General features: G+C 33.4%; 1 protein-coding gene across 2 annotated transcripts in view; it reads right to left on the bottom strand.

Annotated features, from left to right (window-relative positions):
- The window catches only part of PolE1 (DNA polymerase epsilon catalytic subunit 1), a 38,615-nt gene extending 18,183 nt beyond the window's left edge, over positions 1-20,432 (bottom strand). The window contains exons 1-21 of one of the 2 annotated variants that reach the window (XM_088233758.1): positions 20,250-20,432; positions 20,046-20,169; positions 18,884-19,102; positions 18,036-18,265; positions 17,244-17,570; positions 16,790-16,890; positions 16,090-16,231; positions 15,027-15,159; positions 13,664-13,777; positions 12,855-13,029; positions 11,789-12,056; positions 11,387-11,496; positions 10,222-10,340; positions 8,814-8,953; positions 7,903-8,085; positions 6,301-6,538; positions 5,064-5,819; positions 4,326-4,496; positions 2,571-2,741; positions 2,364-2,451; positions 1,926-2,062 (exon numbers count right to left, since the gene is read on the bottom strand). In XM_088233758.1, the coding sequence (XP_088089884.1) occupies positions 1,926-2,062; positions 2,364-2,451; positions 2,571-2,741; positions 4,326-4,496; positions 5,064-5,819; positions 6,301-6,538; positions 7,903-8,085; positions 8,814-8,953; positions 10,222-10,340; positions 11,387-11,496; positions 11,789-12,056; positions 12,855-13,029; positions 13,664-13,777; positions 15,027-15,159; positions 16,090-16,231; positions 16,790-16,890; positions 17,244-17,570; positions 18,036-18,265; positions 18,884-19,102; positions 20,046-20,169; positions 20,250-20,329 (4,026 nt within the window). In that variant the 5' untranslated portion in view covers positions 20,330-20,432. Of the gene's footprint in view, positions 1-1,925; positions 2,063-2,363; positions 2,452-2,570; positions 2,742-4,325; positions 4,497-5,063; positions 5,820-5,930; positions 5,982-6,300; positions 6,539-7,902; positions 8,086-8,813; positions 8,954-10,221; positions 10,341-11,386; positions 11,497-11,788; positions 12,057-12,854; positions 13,030-13,663; positions 13,778-15,026; positions 15,160-16,089; positions 16,232-16,789; positions 16,891-17,243; positions 17,571-18,035; positions 18,266-18,883; positions 19,103-20,045; positions 20,170-20,249 lie in introns of those variants that run through there. The other variant, XM_088233759.1, reaches the window with a different exon arrangement.
- Positions 20,433-21,091: the final 659 nt, after the last annotated feature.

The raw sequence follows: 21,091 nt of genomic DNA, 5'->3' as shown, positions 1-21,091 counted from the left end.
ACATCGTCACAAATTTCGACGTCACAATTGTCGAGGTCAAACATGTAGCATATTTGAAAAGACATATTTTATTTAAGTTTTTCTGTGTCGGTACCTTTTCTGTTTTTTAAGACAAAACTTTTGTGGGTTTTTTGATAGTCCTATGTCCCATAAGAAACAATTTATCAAAAAACAAAATGATAGGGATACGCCAATGGTAAATATCTAGTGTGTAAAATCACTGCTCTAGTGCCATAATTAAGGGAGAAAATACGAATATATGTTTGTATACAGAAAAATCAAACCGCATTTCCTGTTGACCCATAACTTAAGCATACAAGACAAAATAACAGAAGATAAAAAAATGTCAAGTCTTGGAGTGACAGAGGCAATGTATTCCTTTATGTTGAGGTAATCAACACCAGAGACAGTACTACACATAATTAATAATTACAGTTTGGTACAATGTTTAAAAAGTATAAATTTAAATTTCAACGAGCATAAATTTAAAAAATCTAAATTATTTCCATGTTTGTTTGCTAACATGTGCTACTGTGGAAAAGATGAAAACTTAGCATAGTTTGAACTTAGCAAATCAACAGAGAAGGCAATAGTTTGCCTCGTTCCAAGCTGTCTCAAATAAAAAAATTATAATATGTAAGAGTTCGAGACTGTCAAAAACATTATTTAATATTTGGAACAGTAGCACTAAATCTGAAATTTCCCTTCTATTATTAATACGTAATAGTTTTAACTGATTCATTATACATTTAGCGCGTCAATGGGTTTGAAATTTGAAACTTGTGTTGAATCTATTAAGTTAGCTATATTAGCATAGTGACAATACAATACAATTTTTGGTGCAAGTCTTTCTATTTCTAGATTTAAAAAATCTCCAAGATAGACCAGATCTAATTTCAGTCCTAGTTTTAATTTTCCTTATTTGTATTTTATTTCAATTGTGCCTGTATGTTTAGTAAGAACATGAGTTTGCCATTTTTTTAATGGACTAAATCCTTTAATAAATAAATACTAGGATTGCATGTACTAGACAACATACATAGAGTGGCCGCTAATGACGTATAATTAAATAGACACATTACAAGCATGTAATCAATGGCATTTCAATTGGTGGGTAATTGCCTTCTTTTCCTTAATCCAACGAACTTTCGTCATGATCATTTCATTAATTTACTTTACTGTCAGTAATTTGACATCCGTGATAGGTAATCAGTATTTTGGGTACAGGTAACCCCCTTTCATTGCGACCCTGGCGAGTGCCGATTCGTTATAATGAGTTTTTTTTCACACTTTTCCGGCTTTGACACATTCCAGGAATTGTCGTAATGAGTGTTTGCACATGCGAGCTCTTCTTTTTTGCTCACTCACAATACACGTAAATTCATGAGCGTGAGTGACACAAAATATGTAACGCTAGTACGCCGGTGCCTGGTATGTTTGGGTTTTTCGGACAATCAGTTGTCCTTCAATACTTCAGTGTAATCTTAGCTGCAATGTCAAGTGTCAAGCGCACGCTAATTATGTATACTGTCTACATATTTTTATCCCTTCATAAGATTTATAATGTCAAACAGACAATGTGAATAATCCCCCGTTGATTGCAAAATTTCGCTTATTGCAGCCATGTCCAGAATGTATCCCCCGCGAACGGGGGTCAATTTTGTCTGTTGAACTGTGGATTTTTGGAAAGTCAAAGAGCTGAAACCTTTATTGATGTGGCTGAGATTATTTCCCTTACTAGGCAACAAATCAACAGATGGAAGAATTGAAGAAATGTGGATGTTTACAACCAAAGTGTCAAGTGATCACTCAAACCAAACGATGACAGGACATAAGCCTTGTAAATGCTTCCGTATTCCCTTCTAAATAATGTTTTCTACCTCAGTTTATCTATCAAAACAAATGTAAAAAAAGAAAAGAGTTACTTGAATAATTTGCCAAGGTGAATCCAGTAGTGTTCGCTGGGCCCTTTTGAGGAATCCTCCTAGAGTAGCTGACGGTCCGTGGCTACGCACAGGAGCCAGGCACTCATCATCAGCTGTACTAGAGACATTCTTCTTACCTGACATTGAAATATAAAAAAAAAAAAAAATAATAAATTACAGAATTTATTTCATTAACTTATATCTTTGCATTTTTCGTTTATATGCTTACTATTTTTTCTTGTTTACCTTCATTTTTTAGTTTGTGTAACGTTTTATTATACTTTTTCTAACTAATTATTTCACCAACCTATTTCTTGTAACAAACATTTGGATATACTCAATTATTGTTAATTCAAGACTAGTTTGTGAGATTATTTCCATCAACTACCATAATATGTAATCATTTCAAATTAACTAAATAATTACTACCATACTAACCTTTCTTTCTTCTGGAGCCAACTCCCCTCTGGACCGCTTGCCAAGCCCATTTTTTCTTTTGGAAAACTATCCATTCAATTCTCTCTTTCTGTAAATATGGAGACCATTTAGTAATAAATTTTAATTAAAAAAGATCATTCATATGGTGCGATTAGTTTGTTTGTACTAAGCAGTTTCTGAAATCGCCATGAAAGGATTTAATCTCACCTTTGTTTTTCCAAATGGGGGCGGAGGTCCCAAAGCCTCTCTCCACGATGAATGTTTGGATATTTCTTCCTGAGCGGTAGTTTCCCTCTTCCTTTTCATTATGGTGACCATAGGCCTAATAATACCGGCAGTCAGCTTTTTAGATGTCCCAATATCTTCCATATCCACAATCTAAACAAGAAAGCAATTCAGATCAGTTCGGTGCCGAAAATCAGCATTTAAATAATACTTGCCAAACAGTGAAAAAGGATACAATTCCATAAAATTAGGTGTAGTACAATTATGTAAAATTAAGTTACAGTAAAACCTCATTTTTATGTTCCTCGTTTTACCACCGTAATATTTAGGTCCCATTTGTTTCCATACATTCTCATTCAAATATCCCCCCAATTAACGTTTATTTTTTTTATTTTTCATAACCCCGGTTTTACGTTGAAAATGTTTAAAAACTCATTCGTTCTGTCAAAAGACAACGAGCCGCGCGCCGCCGCATAAATGGAGAATAAAATCGAGGTAAATAAAAAAATGTGTAAATTATTGTCTCAAACTAAATTCAAAGTAGGTGCAGTGTAATTGACCATTTTGTTTAAGTGTCTAATTTTGGCATTTTACTAAATAGTGACATGCAGTTGACCCATGTTTAGGAAGAATAAAGTCTTTGCATCAATAAATTACGATGCATAAAGTTTATAAATTTGGCATTGGAAATATTATTTGAAGTTATAAAAATAATGCGAAAAGAAGATGGTTAAAACAGTTAATATAAAAGTGAGAAACAGTTTTGCCGCGATGTAAATGACAGTTGAAATATTGTGGTGCCATACTAAAAAAAGTGATACCATATAAATAAAATTTCCCAATATTTAGGGAAAAAATGGTTGTATGCATTTTAAGAAAATTCAAATTTTTATTTTTGCGTTTTAGGGTTGAGTACCTACGTAAAATTATTTTAACCTTTTATTTTTAATTCAATAAAAAATAACCCATTGTAGAATTGCTTGAAAACAACTTTTTTAACTAAAGCCAATGCTTTACCAATGTAAATATGAATAATCCCCAATTACGACAGTTCTTACAATTTTTCTGCAGCATATTTAGAATAGTCTAGACAATAATGATATTTTTATGTAATTTCATTTTTTCCATACATGTTTAATTTCCTCACTTTAGAATTTTCCTCGGTTTTACACTTTTTTTATTGCTCCTTTGAAAAACATAAAACAAGGGTTTTACTGTATAAGCAAACATATTAGATACTGTCTATTCTCCTTGGCGGTAAAAAATTGCTCATTGCTCGTTGCTGAACAAGAAAATCTGCCCAAGGGAGCTCTCTGTAATCTGGAAGCCTTCTGCATCTTTATACCAAATGAAGGTAATCCAGAAATACATGTACTTTATTGGAAATAGGAAAAGAGGGAAGTGAATTCTTCACTGATTAGACATGATCAATTTGTAGAAATGATCAAAACCTTCTAAAAGCCTTGAAATTTTTTTTGGAAGCCACCAGATCTGTAAATCCGACAGGACCTATAACAGGGCAACGGAAAATAGCGAGAAGCTCCGTTCGGTATTCGGGGGAAAGGTAGACTGATCTCCACTTATTTAACTTTTCCAGATTTTTACTTGAGAGTAGCCAAAGAATTGTATTTTTTATCTGCCCGGGCACTGAGAATTTTTTTTACTGAAAATAATTTATATACATAAGAACTATGATCAAGAGAATTTTTAAAATGAATACAAGAAGAGTTTACTTACTGGCACTGATTCACTATTATCGTCATCTTGTATATCGGGACTGGAAGCTTGAGGTTTATCTTTGGTAATAAACATTTCATTGATCCTCCTTTGCTTGAAGACATCATTCTTTTCTAGCATCTTCCGGTGAAGCCAGTCGGGATGCTTTACTCGTTCAACAGGATTTGAGAGCTAATAGAAAAGTTTCAATGAATATTTAATGGAAGTCTTTAAAACTATTGATTTATATTATAAAACTGTCACAAGAATTTCTCCAAAACGGTAAGTCATAGCGATGCGAAATTGTAAAAAATATGAAATATAAAAATAACGGAACAATATATTTATTTTACAACAAATAAAAGCTGAGTTTTAATCAATCCCAATAAAGCTAGTTATTCAGAAAATTAACGTAACTATTATATTTATATATGAACTGAATTTCCATAATTTATTTACTACAACATGCATTTATGTATAAGTATTAATAGAAGTTATGTCCGTATTTTACAAATTTTAAAAATTAGCACCTAAAGTAAAACATAATGGTCAAGGTTACACGTTAGGTAAAAAAGTAAAATTAGAAGCTGAATTGATACAAATATACACAAAGTAATATAAAAACAAACTAAGTATTCGTTAGCCCTTCAAAAAGCCAACTAGTTGGCCAAAAGTCTGATCAGCATATTTCTAATTATTACATTTATGGAGTATAATTTTCATTTTGAACCGTAAAGACATTATAATAAATATACATACCCCTTGCATTGCTGCTGGAATTGTGATGATCTTCTGTATGGCCCCACTTAGTCTCTCGATATAATATCCCCAGTCCAACACGTCTCTTATATCGATATCATCAGAGATAGAGTTATCCTTGAGCCAGCGTCTCAAGTGGTGTCTCTTAACACTAGCTCCAGTTTGGAAAATGGCGAGTGGAATGGCTCTTTCTGTAACTGGGGCTCCATCTGGCTTGCGCGAAATTATAAATTTACAAGCCAAACCGGCGTCTTTTACCATCTGATCTCCCAAAAACTCTGCCAATCTTTTAGCAGTAGAAATGGACGTAGATTTCTGACCGCCGTATTCCTCGAGCTTTTTAGACATGGATCGGTTTTCGGAAATCAATTCGAACAGTTCAGAATCTGGCATATTGCATCCTTTGCTATACAAGACATCCAGCCAATAATCGGCGATCTTTGCGACCGCCGCGTAGCAAGTCTCCAAGGTATCTCCTTTCAAAAAAGCGTCAAATACAGAAGACTGGAAGATTTTAATCAGTTGCAGTTCACCCCTGCGTTTGACTTCGAATCCTTTCAACTCCGCGAGTGTGCCATCAAAATTAAAAACGGCATATCGTTTTTTGAGCTTTTTGCCTTCTTCTTTAGATGCGGGTAAAACCATTCCTAAATAAGGTCCGTCAACTTCGAAGAAAATTGAATTTTCCGATCTTTGAGAGTACTGCATTGTGATTGGGTCATCGAGTTCATGGTATTGATCATTAGTAAAGGAATCCTGAAAAAAGTATTTCAAAATTGCCATTGATAATTTTTCAATAGACATACATTTTTTAAGCATGGACAGTGTAGAATAGGTATATTTTTTTTAATTGAAGCTACTACTTACATAATATGCGTAGTGTCAAAATCAAGACAACATACATTATTATTTTCTTATCTGCACCTAATGGTGCATAGGTTCTTACACCACGATTAGGCATAGGGACTTTGAGTATTATACAATCAAAATCTATAATCTACTTCAACTGTCCATTAAAAAAATTAAGGAATTAGAAAATGGTTAAAAAGTATGTTGTCTAGAAACGAGTTTTAAGCCACACAAAAAATAATTAAGAATTAGAAAAATGAACCATAGAAAAACAAATATTTTTTATGACTTGTTATGTGTCGGCTAGAAACACTTTTTAAGCCATAAACAATATAATTAAGAACTAGAAAAACAAAGCATAGAGGAACGATTGTTTAAATATTTTTACCTTAACCATAGAGTTCAGGATGGCGTTCGGGTAGGAAATGATCATTTTCTTCTTCTTTGCGTGAGTGGACAAGAAGGTGAATGTTTCTGGGAACGAGGCAGGGAGGACACACCAGATACCATCCGTGTCCAGCTCCAGGGGTCTCCCCACCTGCTCTATAATCTCCCGAGCCTTCATGATGATGTGGGCACCGGTATAACACACGATCCCCGCCATCTCCATGCTATGCCAGCGAGCTCTAATGGCACAAGAAAATATTGTTATTATAAACCACCATCATCGTAACGTTATCCACATATAATGGTGTATAGGGCACTGCATTTGTTGAGTGAATGCAGCGTATCTCGATCGTCTGTTACAGATAGGCAAGGTGATCAGTCTAACAACAATGAAGTACTGCAGTAAAAAACCATCTTATAAATAAATACTGCATGTCGAACCCCCCGGAAATTAAACCGAGACCTCAAGCATGGTAGTCAAACGGGTCAATCACTAAACTATGCCACCGCATGGAAAACACTGGTCTAGGATTATGGCTCTATTTCACGCACATAACTGTATTTATTATTCGCTCATGATATTTTTTAATAATTGGTAAAACAAAAAATTAGAGCATCAATGAATTTTCTGTGTATTCATAGATACCATTGAGTCCAAATCTTGAGATAATTTATTTATTAATATACACGGCACACAGTACCTTTTACCTTAAAAAGTAATTAAATAAAAAAAAAAATATTTAAAATAATATAAACATTTCAATATAATGTGAAAAACTTAAAAATTTAAGTATTATTTTACATAAATACTACACATATATATATATATAACACAGCAGTTTTGTATAAAGAACATATTTAGAAATAAAAAAATAATTAAACAATGTGTGCAGATAAAATTTTAAAAGGAAAAGAATTTATAAATATTTTTCTTTAAAAGGTACAAAATATAAATATATTAAGTACAATTAAATTCTTTTGTATAAAAAAAAATTTAAAAAATAGTAATAATAATGACAAGTAATTTAAAAAATAAGTATACACGTAAATATGGTACACAATAGTACCCATACAAAAGTAAACATAGAATCTAATCTTGGAATATATTATTTGTTGGAGAGACAAATCTGTCATTTTAGTTAATTTTGCAAATGAAAATGATTATTGAATCGGGTTGCGGTCCTGTGGCTAGTGTTGCGGACTCACGGATCAGAGGTCCGAGGTTCGAACCTCATGCTAACCCAACTTGATTTCCATTTTCTAAAAGCGAGTTATTTACAACTCGTTGAAAATGGTCACCAAAATTGAAATATTTGGGTAAATTATAAGAACGCTAATATTTCCTTTATATAATTTAAATTGTATTTTTTTTGATAATTGGGGCTTTATATGTAGAGCGTGTTAAATCCGGTATTCTTGCTGAGTGATAATACCCCATTACTAACTTCTAATTCTGAATGTTTTCTACTTATGTCTTATTTAGTGTTTACCTTCTTTTAAATTCACTATCTATATTGGTATCGTATTGGCAGAAGCGCAAATCGTCGTTTTTTTTGTTTATTGTTAACGCTAAAGAATTAAAGAGAGCGATAAAATGGGTTACCCTCTCCTCATGACATAGCCGTAGAAGGAGTTGAGGATGCACTTGTGGGCGAGCTGAAGGGAGTCATAGAGAACCTCGCATGACTTGGCGGCCTTGATCTCCCCGGCGTCACCCCCGGCTATAGCTTGAGCCACCTTCTGCTTAGCCTGCTTGTTCAGCGCTTTGTACTCGTATCTCCTGTCTCTGTAACCGAAAAATCATAATTTAAGCGAATTGGTATAATAATTTGCGCAAGATTTGAACACAGATATATTGTGTCATTCTGTTTAAATCAAATATGTAATTACTATTTTTAACTGACGAAACACAATTTTTACACACAAACAAAGCATCACGCCGTTTCCCCATAAGGCAGAGAGGATAGAACGCAACATCACTCTGTCATTGCATACATACCTCACGCCGATTATTCCAACTTTTGACATGTCCATCTACAAGTATTTGTTGGATTTGGTCATGCCACGTCTTCATTATTATTGTTATTAATTATACACTAGCGGCTATTAAGCTGATGCGTGTATGTCAAGTGTACATGATTATAAAACATTATAAATTGATGTGTGCATCTAAGCGGTTTTTTAATACATTAACTGAACTAGCAACAGTCACTTTCTCAGGAAGGCCATTCTATTTCTCCACGACTCGGTTTGTCAGGAAGTTCTTCCTGGGGTTGGATAAGAAGGAGGCAGTGTTAAGTTTCAATGAATGACCTCTGAGATTGTGGTTTTCATTCATAGTGAACATTGATTTTATTTTGGGTACATTATATTGCTCAGTTAAAATTTTTTTCTTTCTTTCTCAGTCTTCCTCGTTTTCTGCATCCATCAACATTCGCATCGTAAATCTTTTTAGCCCTTTTTTGCCTTCCATTCGCTCTACATGTCCAAACCAACATGGATCCGATTATGTACCTGAACGCTCTGACTGTATCTACATAGAAAGAATTCTCCTTCTGACAGATGGTTGTTGTTTTGACTTCTTGTCTTGTGATCTTAGTTTTCTTATAGGCTATTCTGCAATAATCAGCCAAGCGTTTCTTTTCATATGCGGCCTGCAAAACAAAAAAACAATATATAGTAAATATAGATGATATTATGTTCCTATTCAAAGAAAAGTTTTGCCTACCCTTACATTTTGTGCGATGTTCAGGCACAGACCCACCTTTAAAACATTTGTGATTTGCGATGATCTTCTGATGGCACGCTCACGTGGATTAAAACTATTACAAGCACAAAAGTTTTCCGAATTTTTATGAAGATTCGCAGCACTAACGACGATTCCAAGAATTATGATATCAATTTTAAATGTAAGGGATTCATAGTCTATTGATCGATGACACACATACATGCAATAATTTCACCTGAAATATAGATCGTCGCTGTGAAGAAAGTCATTTTATATTGAATGCAAGACTAACAGTATTGCAAATAACGACAAGAGCAACGTCCTGAAGTACATAAACATCGTTCCTACCATGGAGACATGAAATACAAAGGAATGTAGCCTATAAAGAGACCACAGGGCGTGGTAAGGCCAGTCAGCTCGACAAGTCAATTCAACGCAGATTCTCACTTCCAGCATATAGTCCACGTGTAGCCAGTTAAACTCCCCATCGCTGTAACACTTGCGCGACATATTTCAATTGATTATTTATTCTCCATGTTATTGCACGCATCAAACATTCAACTTTGTGTCTTCTGTCAATCTCTAACTGGGTTTGGAGCTCCAACCCTCAGCAAACTAATTTCTACAAATGTGTTCCAAATCCCCTTTTTTTCCCTTGATGTAATGGTAGGTACCATGAAAATGGATCATGGGAAGGACAGGAATAAAAGGTGATCGGCCAGAATAGTATCGAAAAATTCTGTTTGTACTAAATAGCTCAGGATACATGATAACATAATATATAGCATGGGTGGCCATAGTATCGACCGCATATCCATTCCTAGTCGCCCGCCCCTATTTTAGGTCCACCTTCCTCTGCGAATTTACATTTCCTACAATTAATACAATAAAAAAAGACATTATTCCCGTTTGAAAGATAACTACTTAGCATCATGTTAAGAATAGCAATAAGTAGCCAGGAACCAGCTTGCTGAAAATATGCAATGTCATGTTTCTAGCGTGCCCTCAGATACTAAATATAAATAGTTGATCTTGTTTTATTTATATACTATTTTGTTTGAGTGAAGTCATCATTAGTTGCTGTTATTGAAATAACCACACAAAAACATTCAAAAGCAGGTCACCTATAGTGGTTTAACTTTATGTCACCCATGATACATTGTATAACATTCCAAAAACTAATGTTGTACTAACCTGATCTTCCTTAGGAAGCGCATGGAAGGCCCTCGGGGGACCGCCGGGAAAAAGAGCAGGAAACTTTTCAGTTTCTAACTGTTGCTGGATTCTTTGGTATTCGCTGCGAGATGCAGGGGCTAGGAATGAAATATAAAATATTTGGAAATACAAAAGGTTATATTTGGCGGAAACTACTTAAAGTTTTGTTATCCACCGAGTCCTCTTAACATTCGAGTGACATAAAAACACCTGAGATTCTTTTTTGGATAGTAAAATTGAACAATGACGATTTGATATAAAGGTGGGATTACATTATTGTGTCCTGTTGTGTTGTGATGGCGAGTGTTCTCATTATTGTGGTGTGTTGGGAGCTCTTCTGTTGTTTTAACTGATCGAATGATCAACTACTTTCAAAACAATTTGGTAAAAAGGTCAGTCCAAGTCAACTGGTCCAACCATAGAATTAAGAATAGTCCACAAGGAGCGTATAATCATATTTGAATACATCGGACTGTGTCCAAAAATTCCCCCACTTTCGCTGCGCGCATTCGTGAAGTCACCGCGTTGCCAGATCGCGGAAAAATATAATCATAACACAAATGTAAGATAATTATATTTTTTAAAAAAGCAATTAGGTAGTTAATTTCTCTAAATTTTTATTGTACTCGCGGAAACATTGATTGACACAACAGAGTAGATAAGTAAAGGGTCATTTAATAAGAGTAACTGAATTATTGAACTTTAAACTAAAAAAATGAAACAAATTATATTTTACATAAAGTGGATATTTTTACGTCATGTTAAATAATATCTGATGCCATCATGTTTTAAAGATAATTTCAGTCAAATGTTCACCACGGCGTTGTTTAATCCGAGAGGTCCAATTTTCGTTAGTTTTCTCATTAGATGAGCAAAGTAGCGTAAAAAATTTGACTACTCTGGCAACGCTAACAAAATGTCCATATTGTTTTCTTTGAAAATCTGACAGATGGAAAAATAATTAAATTTTTAAGTAATGTATTTGCTACTTACACATGAAATGTGATCCCATTCTGTTTCTTTTTGATCCCAGCAATATTTCTATTGTGGATTTTTTTCAAAATTGTGGACTCTTTCTATATAACTATGTTCAATTGTTGGTTGGCTTATTGATAAAAAAATGTTTTATTTTATAAATACTTACAATATTCCCCCCTCCACACCCACTCCATATCTCTCTGACAAGTAGCCCCAGGCCTGTTCAGATCACACACGGCACATACACTGGAGTTCACCATGGCTGAAGGCTGCAACCTGGATAAAATTTACAAGTAAAAATATTAAACCAGTAAAAGTATAAGTGTAAATATTGCATTCCTGCTTCTGTTCAATAGATATGATTGTTTTTTTTTATCTTTTCTTTATCTTATCAATTATACCTGTCTCAGATTTCATCGTTCCTAACCCTGTAATATTTGATTTCCCACACATTCATCTAAGAGATTGCATTCATTGCACTAAATGTCGATCTTGATTCCTACCTAGGGAGTGGAATCTAGCCTCGTCTACAAACATTTGGACATGCTCAAAGTATTCTTGATCTTACCTATTTGTTAGAATGATGTTTGGGTACATGGCTCCGACATCTAAATGATAAATGATAGGATTCTCCAGTCTGTTGGGGTGGTCGCGCAGAGCAACGAGTTTCTCTTTGATCTGTTCGCAAGCCTCGTCGAAGTTAGTAACCATATCAAGGGGGACTTGTTCCTCTTCCTCGATGGCATGCTTCATCACTTTGCCGATGGAATCGATCAGCTTGTCGAACATCTCCGGCACCAGTTTGAACCTACACGGAATGTCCGCTCGAAAAACACCTGGAATCCAAGTAACCATATATGTATTTGACATATTACGACAGAGATGAAGAACATTTTAAAGAAGGGAATATATAAGTCTAGGCATCTACAGGGCTTATGACTGGTCAATGGCTGGTTTAAGTAGCCACTTAACACACTGTAAAATTCACCATTCTGCCTATTTTTAAACATCTACATTTCCTCAACTTTTCCATCTGTCAATTTTTTTTAAGTAAAAGAGCTGAAATGCACTCGTCTATGGTTTTTACATTTCAAAGACGGTAATTTCGACCAGAAAGACATAGTGTTCCGGACAATCAATGGACTTTGATGGGGACCGCGTCAACCATAATATTCATGAAGAGATTGGCCGAGCCAATGAATTGTATTCACATGACTGTATACCGCCATCTTAAATAGTCCTGCCTCCTATGAAACGCAAAAAGCATCGACAAGCTGTCCTTTTATCCATAGCATCTTCACCGTACACTGTGCAAATATTGCAAGCAGCTTTGACAGCTTTATTCCCTCAATTGAACGCTAACAGAAGAGTATTGAAAATGCTCACTTTCATCTACTTGACATTCCATTATGAAGGCTTGTAATCAAATAAAAGAATATATGTAACGAAAGCAAAAACACCATATCTTGCAGAGCAGAAAATTTTATTTCAAATGAAAAAAAAAAATACGACTTAAGTTAACACCTAATATTTTAATTTTAACTAAATCAATCTTCTGATGGTAGCAAGACGGGCTCAACACAACACAAGTCAGATAGCCTTCAGTTGTTAAAAAACAAATGTCATTAAATTACCTGATTCTAAAGCTTCCACATGCCCGCCTACGTATGTTTCATGGTCCATAAGATGACCGTCTGTTGTCAATTTGTTCAGCTCTTCTATCTGCTTGTTCGGGAACACAATGTTGGCGTGGAAAGCCTCCACCATCAAGAGAGACTCACAGAGAGTGCCGGAACCCTTTCTTAAGACCTAAAAACATTACGAAGTATGTGAACATACCAATTTGTACAGTCAATGTTCACTTGCCATCTAATTTAGCCAATGTTGGAAATAAATTGGAAGTACTTCAAATAGAGCCATGAGAATATGAGTTTTTTCAAAACACAATATTTTATTGTGTAAGACTTTGATATTTTTTAAAGCTGGTTTTTATCATGTTTTGGTGTTTTTTATCAGGCAATCGATGCGTCTCAACTGGCTTTAAATTGTTAAAAAAAGACAAAGCGCCACGTGGGGCGAATATCGAGCTTTGAAAAACTATATCCACCATCTCCTTGACCATTAAACCATGGAGGCCGCCAACATTACGGTTGAGTTTTTAAATTAATTTTATTTTTTAAAAATTTTCAATATTAAAAAAAAAGAGAAATACTTGAGTTCTTATTATTTACTCAAATATTTAAATTTTCAGTCCATTTCCTAAAAGCCGTAAACAACTTGTGCAGGAAAAATGGAAATCGAGTTTGGTAGAGTAGTGGTAGAGTAGGATTTGAACCTGGGACCACAATCCAATTCAGTGGAATTCAAATGGAATAACTGATGGATTAGGTTTTTTTTCGACAGGTTATACTATTTTTTTTACTGGCATAAAATATAACTTTACCTCATCTGGTTCTTGTGGAATGATGGTGCATAGGGCGAAAATGAAAGGGTGCACATATTTCATGTACAGGTAGTAGGTGGCTACAGCATCCGACACTGAATAATTAGATAACACCTAGAAATTTATATATATTTGAATTATTTCCATTAAAATAAATACTAATCAATGCGTTAATATGGTTTATAAGTGTATTCTCAAGTGCAGAGAATTATAAATCTTGTTAGAGTTCACGCTTTCGTATTTCCTGCCTCAAGGTATACCTGTAATGTATACATTTTATGCTCAAAATTTTTCACTAAAGCCAAATATTTTTCACTAAAATGCTTCAGCATAAGTAAAAATACACATTTGAACAATATGATATTGTAAAATAAATATAAAATAACATTGTTTTTAAACACTTATGTTTTATTTTTTCTAATTATTTTCTCACACTTTTCATATTTAGAAGAACAACGTGACAAAAAGACTTGACTTATTAGCTTCATATGTTCGATGTAATATTTAGTAATTTATTTTATTTTTACACTTTATATACAATTATACATATAAGGGCGGGCATATTGCCAATTTCTTCCTACCTACCCAAACCATTCAGTTTGAGAAAATTACATTAGAGAACATGGACATATTTTAACAGAATACAATTTTATTTAACAATTTAAAACAAAAATTAACTAAAACATTTACACTTATAATTTTATACAAAAATTAAAAACAAAAATTAACAAAAAATTTACACCATACTATGAAGAGAGGAGAGGAGAGGTGATAGGATGGAAAAGAGAAGGAGAAAGGAACAACTCAAACATTTAGATAGTGACATTTCAATCTTGATTTAATGTAAATAAAAAAGGAGCATCTCTAACTTTAGTGGGTAGATTATTCCACAATTGAGCAGCTACTACTGTGAAAGAGAAGGCAAGAAAATTAGAGCAGTGAAGGGGTATTAAAAGGGTAATCACCATTAAAATAAAATAGCATGGAATTCATTAGTTAATTATACCTTATTATTATTACCTTGATAAAGAAGCTTGTGTAGCTTTGAAACCGGTCGGTAGTAAGAATTAAAAATAAGTGGTTAAAATCAAAGTTATTTTTATATTTATTTTATTATAGTGAATAACCACAAAAATAATGCTTCAAATATAAAATTAATATTATATTTATAAAATAATAATAAAAATCATAATATTATAAGTATAATCGTGTTGTAAACTCAGACAGAATGTGAACTTTTTAAGTACACAAGTCTTTCTAGATTTAAACAATCACTAGAACATTAGCAGTAATTATTTTTCTTGTAATATATTATTTTGTTTGACCTTTCTCTCAAGATTTGTATATTATTTTATTTTTATACCTGAGGTTGTTCCACGGCCATTTTGCACATATCCTCAGGGTCTAATTCTACAGGGTCATAACGGAGTTTGGCTTTGGCTACAGCCTTTAATCCTTGAGACCCAACGGGTAAATAAGAATCTCGTTTCACCCAGCTAAAATAATAACACAAAAATATTACTACGCAATACAAAACAGAAAGGTTGTCTCATCTGACTGACAGACTGATAAAGAAGGCTATGATTAATATACTTATTCTGGATAATTATTATAGTGCCATTATTGAGAAAATCACTTTTCGGGGCTGTACAATAAACATCCCAACACGTCTTGCAGCTACAGAGCACATGGGCGGTTGGAAATCAAGACCTATTTTACAGTTTAAATTTAAGTTAGAAATTATTTCATTTACATAATATATAAGCTAATGTGAGCAAATGCCTTGCTGGGTGTTGTGATTGCTTACGGTGGACAATAAGCGGGTGCGGCTTTCAAATTCAAAGCTGTGTTTGGAGTAATTTAAGCATGTTCCAAAGGAATTTTTGCGTCAAGTTACCACCGTCGATGAGACCTGGATTCATCACCATACACCGGAAACCAAACAATAATAAAAAAAAGCAATCGGTTGCTTCCGGGGAATCTGTTCGATCGGACAATTCGACTGGACATGGACTCTTTATAAAAAGTAAAAACGTTCACTGGGCAATACTACAGCGAGTTATCGAACCGCTTTGACGAAAAATTAAAGGAAACACGGCCCCATTTGGCAAAGCAGAAAGTGCTGTTACATCATGACAATGCACCAGCACATTCATGCGGAATTAAAAATATATTTATTTGTTTTGAATTATTTATTGACAATTCTTGATGGAATTCCATAATGATGTAATAACTTATATTTACGTATAAGTTACGAATTAAAAATTTTGTGCACACTTCCACTTATTTTTCATTTTAGGTGGAAGCGTACTAAGTATTTTTAATTAGTAACTTATATGTAAATATAAGTTATTACATCATTAAAAATATATTTATTTTTAGTGCAATTATTACACTAGTAAATCAAGGGTAATTGTGGGATTTACCAGAAACAATCCATGTGCATAGCCGGCCTGCACAGGTAGGATCCTTCCCGGGAGTTTTGTTTGGAAAAGCCAATTTCTTTTTTCATATTTAAACCATGAATTAATGCTCGTGCTTCCACAAATGGCCAATCGAAGAAGTCACCTAAACAAACGTACATAATATTGATTCAAATTAGTTAGAGAAAATTATTGGTAGAAGATCATTGTAATTTTTTATTGAAAAATAATTAAATCTACAGTTACATCACCGAGAGAGTTTGATATTTTGGAAGAGAGCATTAAGGGACTAAATATTCCTTGGGGGGAGGAATTTGAGTTGGAAACTCCTTGATGATCAATTATTTGCATTGGTTGTTTCATGTAAATCTAAATTTTGTTTCTTTATCAAGAACTATCTTTATTGATTGATTTGGTGTTTATTTTGTAGAACTCCATATTTAATTATTTTATATCACTACAGAGATGGGTAGTATTTTTGTTTCAAGATATTTAATTCTCCATATTTAAACTTATAATAATAATTATCTTTATACATATACACTGATGTCGCATATGTTGCTTTTTAATTACGTTCGTGTTGCGCTTTAATATTGTTGCTGTACTATATTAACACAACACTATTTGTGAATGAATAAAATAAAATAAATAAATAAATATTTAAGGTTTTTACTCATTCTAAAAATATTTATTCTGTTCTTACCATTGTATGTTACAAATATGTGAGGTTTTACATCTAAAATGTGATCAAAGAATTTTTGTAACAAGGCCAGCTCATTTTCCTCATTGAAAATTATAAACATTCTGAAAAATGAAATTGATAAGTCACATAATCTAATACGAATAGAGATTGTTAAGCAGTGCGTATAGTCATCACTTAAAACGGCCTATGGCAGATCATAAACTCTGTAATTGCTTAGAATTCCATATTTTCTTCCCCAAAATATAATTAATTTTGTATACATATTTCTAATCCCCTGATTTAATTTAAAACATTCATAAACTATGAAATATTATAGTGTAAAAAAAACATTTAAAATAGATATTTCATGCCAACCATGTCAGGAATCGAACCTGAGTCCTCTTGCATGGTAGGCAAACGCGCTGACCATCAGACCATGAGGATGACATTACATAAAAGTATGAAAATTAGTCACCCTTCAAATTCTGGCTTAGGTGTGTATTCAAAATCCTCCACGTCAGTAGAAATAATTTCTCTGTTTGTGATCAAATATCCCTGGCCATCAATCATGTACGATATCATCATTATCTGGTCCGTTTGGGAGTCAGGAAACTTCAGGGGCAGTTTGGTTGTCTCTATGTCGAAGGCCAGCACGATGGGGTCAGGTCTTTCCAGAAGGTCGTCCCTTTTGGTGATGATAGGATGCTCCGTGCTTGTACCCCTCGGTTTCACATTATACCAAGAGCCACAGAATATTTTCATATCTATGGAGACTCTGACATGGTAAGGGACATCGTGCTCTCTAAAAAAAAAGAATTAAAAAAATCTTTGACATGTAGACCAATGAGATACATATCTCACGGTACACATGTCTACTCACAAGTGACATATCTTCACTATGACGGATAGTTGAAGATAAATTCTCCCGAGCGATCACTTACTTTATATTTATGCAAGTTATTTTTTTTGTTTTTACTAGCAATGTTTGAATATATCTTCCGCCAAATGTTGTAATTAGATGACTAGGCTGTGATATTACCTACGCGGTAATGGATACCTATCGACGACCTGTTCTCTAAATCATTTAAATGAATATGTAGCATGTTGATAAAATAAATTGTTTTATTAAAAAGTTTTACGTTCATTTTAAATTTCAACTTGAATTTAAATAAATATTCATAGAATCAGTTTGTAATGCGCCCTTTACGAATTTTATTGAGAAAATGGAGCTATATAAGTTATCTATAATGATAAAATCTGCACAAACCTGATATCCAAGATGTTTTCCATGTGATCTGTGGTTTTCTTAGCGTGCTCGAGGGCGGCGGCACTAGTGAGGGCGTTGGTTAACATTTCAGCATAAATAGTATCCATTTTCAGCCTCTCTTTGTTCTTGTTAACGGCTGTGAGAATCTCCTTACGAACTTTCATCATGTCATTCGATGACATGAACGAAAGCTTAATGTAACTCTGTTTTAATCCTGACAAATGGTTAGCCTAAAAGGAATTTAATTCAACATATTTATGAACAGGGTTACGAACCCTAGTCAGAATCATTTTAAGTATGTGTAATGAAATAAATAAATTTACATATTATTTCTCAATGAGGAAGTTCAGTGGTTTTTGAAATATATTTTTCTATCAACGCTACGATTATTTTAGGTTTTGTAATTTATAAAATAACGGGCCAATCGGCAGAACTGACCGAGAATAAGCGGAAGACAACCTCTGATTTTATATGTGGAGTAATTTCAGAAACACATAACTTTAAAAAATCATGGCGCTGATAATATGATATACAAAAATAAAAATAAAATTTTGGCTTAGTTTAATAGTCTATTAACAAATAAAATAAAAATATTTTTAAAAATACTGAACTTCCTCATTGAGCTCATTCTTTCAGTTGTCGAGACTACACATCAAGACCAGCTCTTGAGGTAGGTTTTTCCAACTATCAACAACCCCATTGCCCAGGAAACACTTCCGCGGGTTTAGGTTGAATTTAGTTCTATCCAGCCTGAGATTGTGGCCTCAATCCTGTTTCAGTTTGAACATGGAAACCAAAAAAGGGCAGCTAAACTGTTTAACTATTTGTTGATTATATTTAGGGATTACCAGATCTAGGTCCTCTTTGTCAATGGTCTCAATTTTAGCGATAACTCCTGCGTATTTCTTAGTCAGGAACATGATGACTTCCTGTTCACACTCCTTGCGAGCGTTGAGGAGGAAGTACGGCTGGTAAGCGAGGGATACTTTGAATCTCGATCCGTCCATCTCAATAAAGAAGTAATCTATGGCGGATATAAGCCTTCTGTCTTCATCAAGAATCTCCGTCTAAAACGTCGAAAGAAAAAATTATATCATTAGGATTTTTTTATTCATATAAGTTTTTTCTATTTTGTAAATGCATGCCTAGACTTTCAAAATCCATAATTAACAATGTTTTCAATCTCGGTTGTGATAATTCAGTTAAGAATAAAAAATATGGTAGAGATGTTTTAACTGAATTTTGTATCAGTACCGTTTGAGTTCATGAGAAAAAATTAAATCATGTGTATCCTATTGGACAGCGTATCTCAACATTTTTAAGCCTGCGAACCGGTGGAAATAAGAGAAAAGAATTGCGGACCGGTAAAGCAGGTATAATTTTTTTTAATATATGAATATTTATTTAATGAATATTTATAACAGGTACAGAAGTGACCAATGACGCTTTTTTTAGTACAGGAATTTTAAAATGGGCTACAAGTATTTCTGTGCACCGGCAGAAAATCTCAATGAAAAGGGTTAAACCAACTGGTCCAAGACGTAGAAAAATTAAACAAATATTTTCAGGCAGTGCAATAGATGAAATAATTGTCTCCACAAAAAACCATAAGACATTTTTTATTTTCTGACAAAATAAAGGTGTTATTTAGATAATTTAAGTTTTCTTATTGCTATTAAAAACTTACCATTAAATTATTCTCAACTTTAATTTTTTATATTTATATTTAGAACATAAGATTTTCTCTAATTGTTATCTTTTATTTAGAGATGTTATGTTTCCTTTTTACTTTTTTTGTTTTTTTTTTTTATATTCTATGTTCACTAAATTTAGTTTTAATTATTCTATTATATTTCATATTATGTACCACATAATTATTATTGTTCACTGCTGTGATTATTTCTGTAAACATTTTTTGTAAAAGGTTGTTTTAACCGTTGATGTATAAATAATAAATTTTACACTGCTATCTATTGATTGTTATTGCATTATATTAATGAAATAAATTACCGTGTGCATGTTTATCAGGAAGCCTGTCCTCTCGCGGTGATCCCGCAGTCTTTCAAAACCATATTTGGAATCTATTTTGTCATTTTCCAAGGCTATTCTTATCCTCGATTCAGAAGTATCCTCCCTAAAATATTTTTTGGTATTTTAGCAAAAATTATGAAAACTAATTCTATCACGAAAATTTCGTATTTTTTTAATACTCACCGATTTCCAGAGAATAGTCCATCGCCTTTAGACGATTCACCTTTGTCTGCACGATACTTACCGGAGTTTTGTAAAACCATTGTCACTTAATTTACAAACTATTTGCAGACAAAGTTTTCATTTACAATTCGTGTTTTTACTTTTTACGATAAATGTCAAATCGGCCGAATTGTCAAATATTTCGGCGCGAATATTGTCTCTGTTCGTATCACAGATTATGTTCATATACTTTATGGCTATAGAATACATATTGACATAGCCATGCAAAAATCATATCGTGACGTTCATAACAAGCGTGAGAACTTTGGGAATATTTTTTTTGTACACCAAGTTTTGAACAATATATTATCTTATAAAAAAAATAACCGTCTATGTTGAGACTAATACTGAGATTAATGAAATTTATGAAGGCAACTATAGTGGTGTTCGGGGTCAAAGCAACACATATCAAAGAGAGTAAAAAAAGTATAACCAATGCAAAAAATTTATTAATATTGAAAATGAAATAAAATAATTGTATACAACTCTCATTGCTAGCGATTTTTCAGCCTGCATTTTGAGTCATTTTCAAAGAGTTGTGAGCATTATATAGTGCGTTCGAACCTTGGCTATTAAATCCATGATTCCGCAACATCAGCCGCGGGAACGCAACCAAAACCCCCTCTACAAAGGATAGAAGGGGTATTGACACAACCCGCTTTTTGGATTTCTTTATCTTATTGCAACTTGTCTTTTAGGGAGTCATTTTTTTTCTTTTAAATTTTAGAAGTTATTCAGATAATTATTTCAGAAATGATTGACCAAAATCATACCCAGTAATTATTATCATTATTCATGTAAAT

Source organism: Micrasema longulum, unplaced genomic scaffold (genome assembly GCF_059751315.1).
Source record: "Micrasema longulum isolate JH-2025_06_02 unplaced genomic scaffold, ASM5975131v1 h1tg001149l, whole genome shotgun sequence".
NCBI lineage: Eukaryota > Metazoa > Arthropoda > Insecta > Trichoptera > Brachycentridae > Micrasema > Micrasema longulum.
The sequence above is the reverse complement of the archived record's forward strand: the minus strand, read 5'-3'. Positions and strand labels throughout refer to the sequence as shown.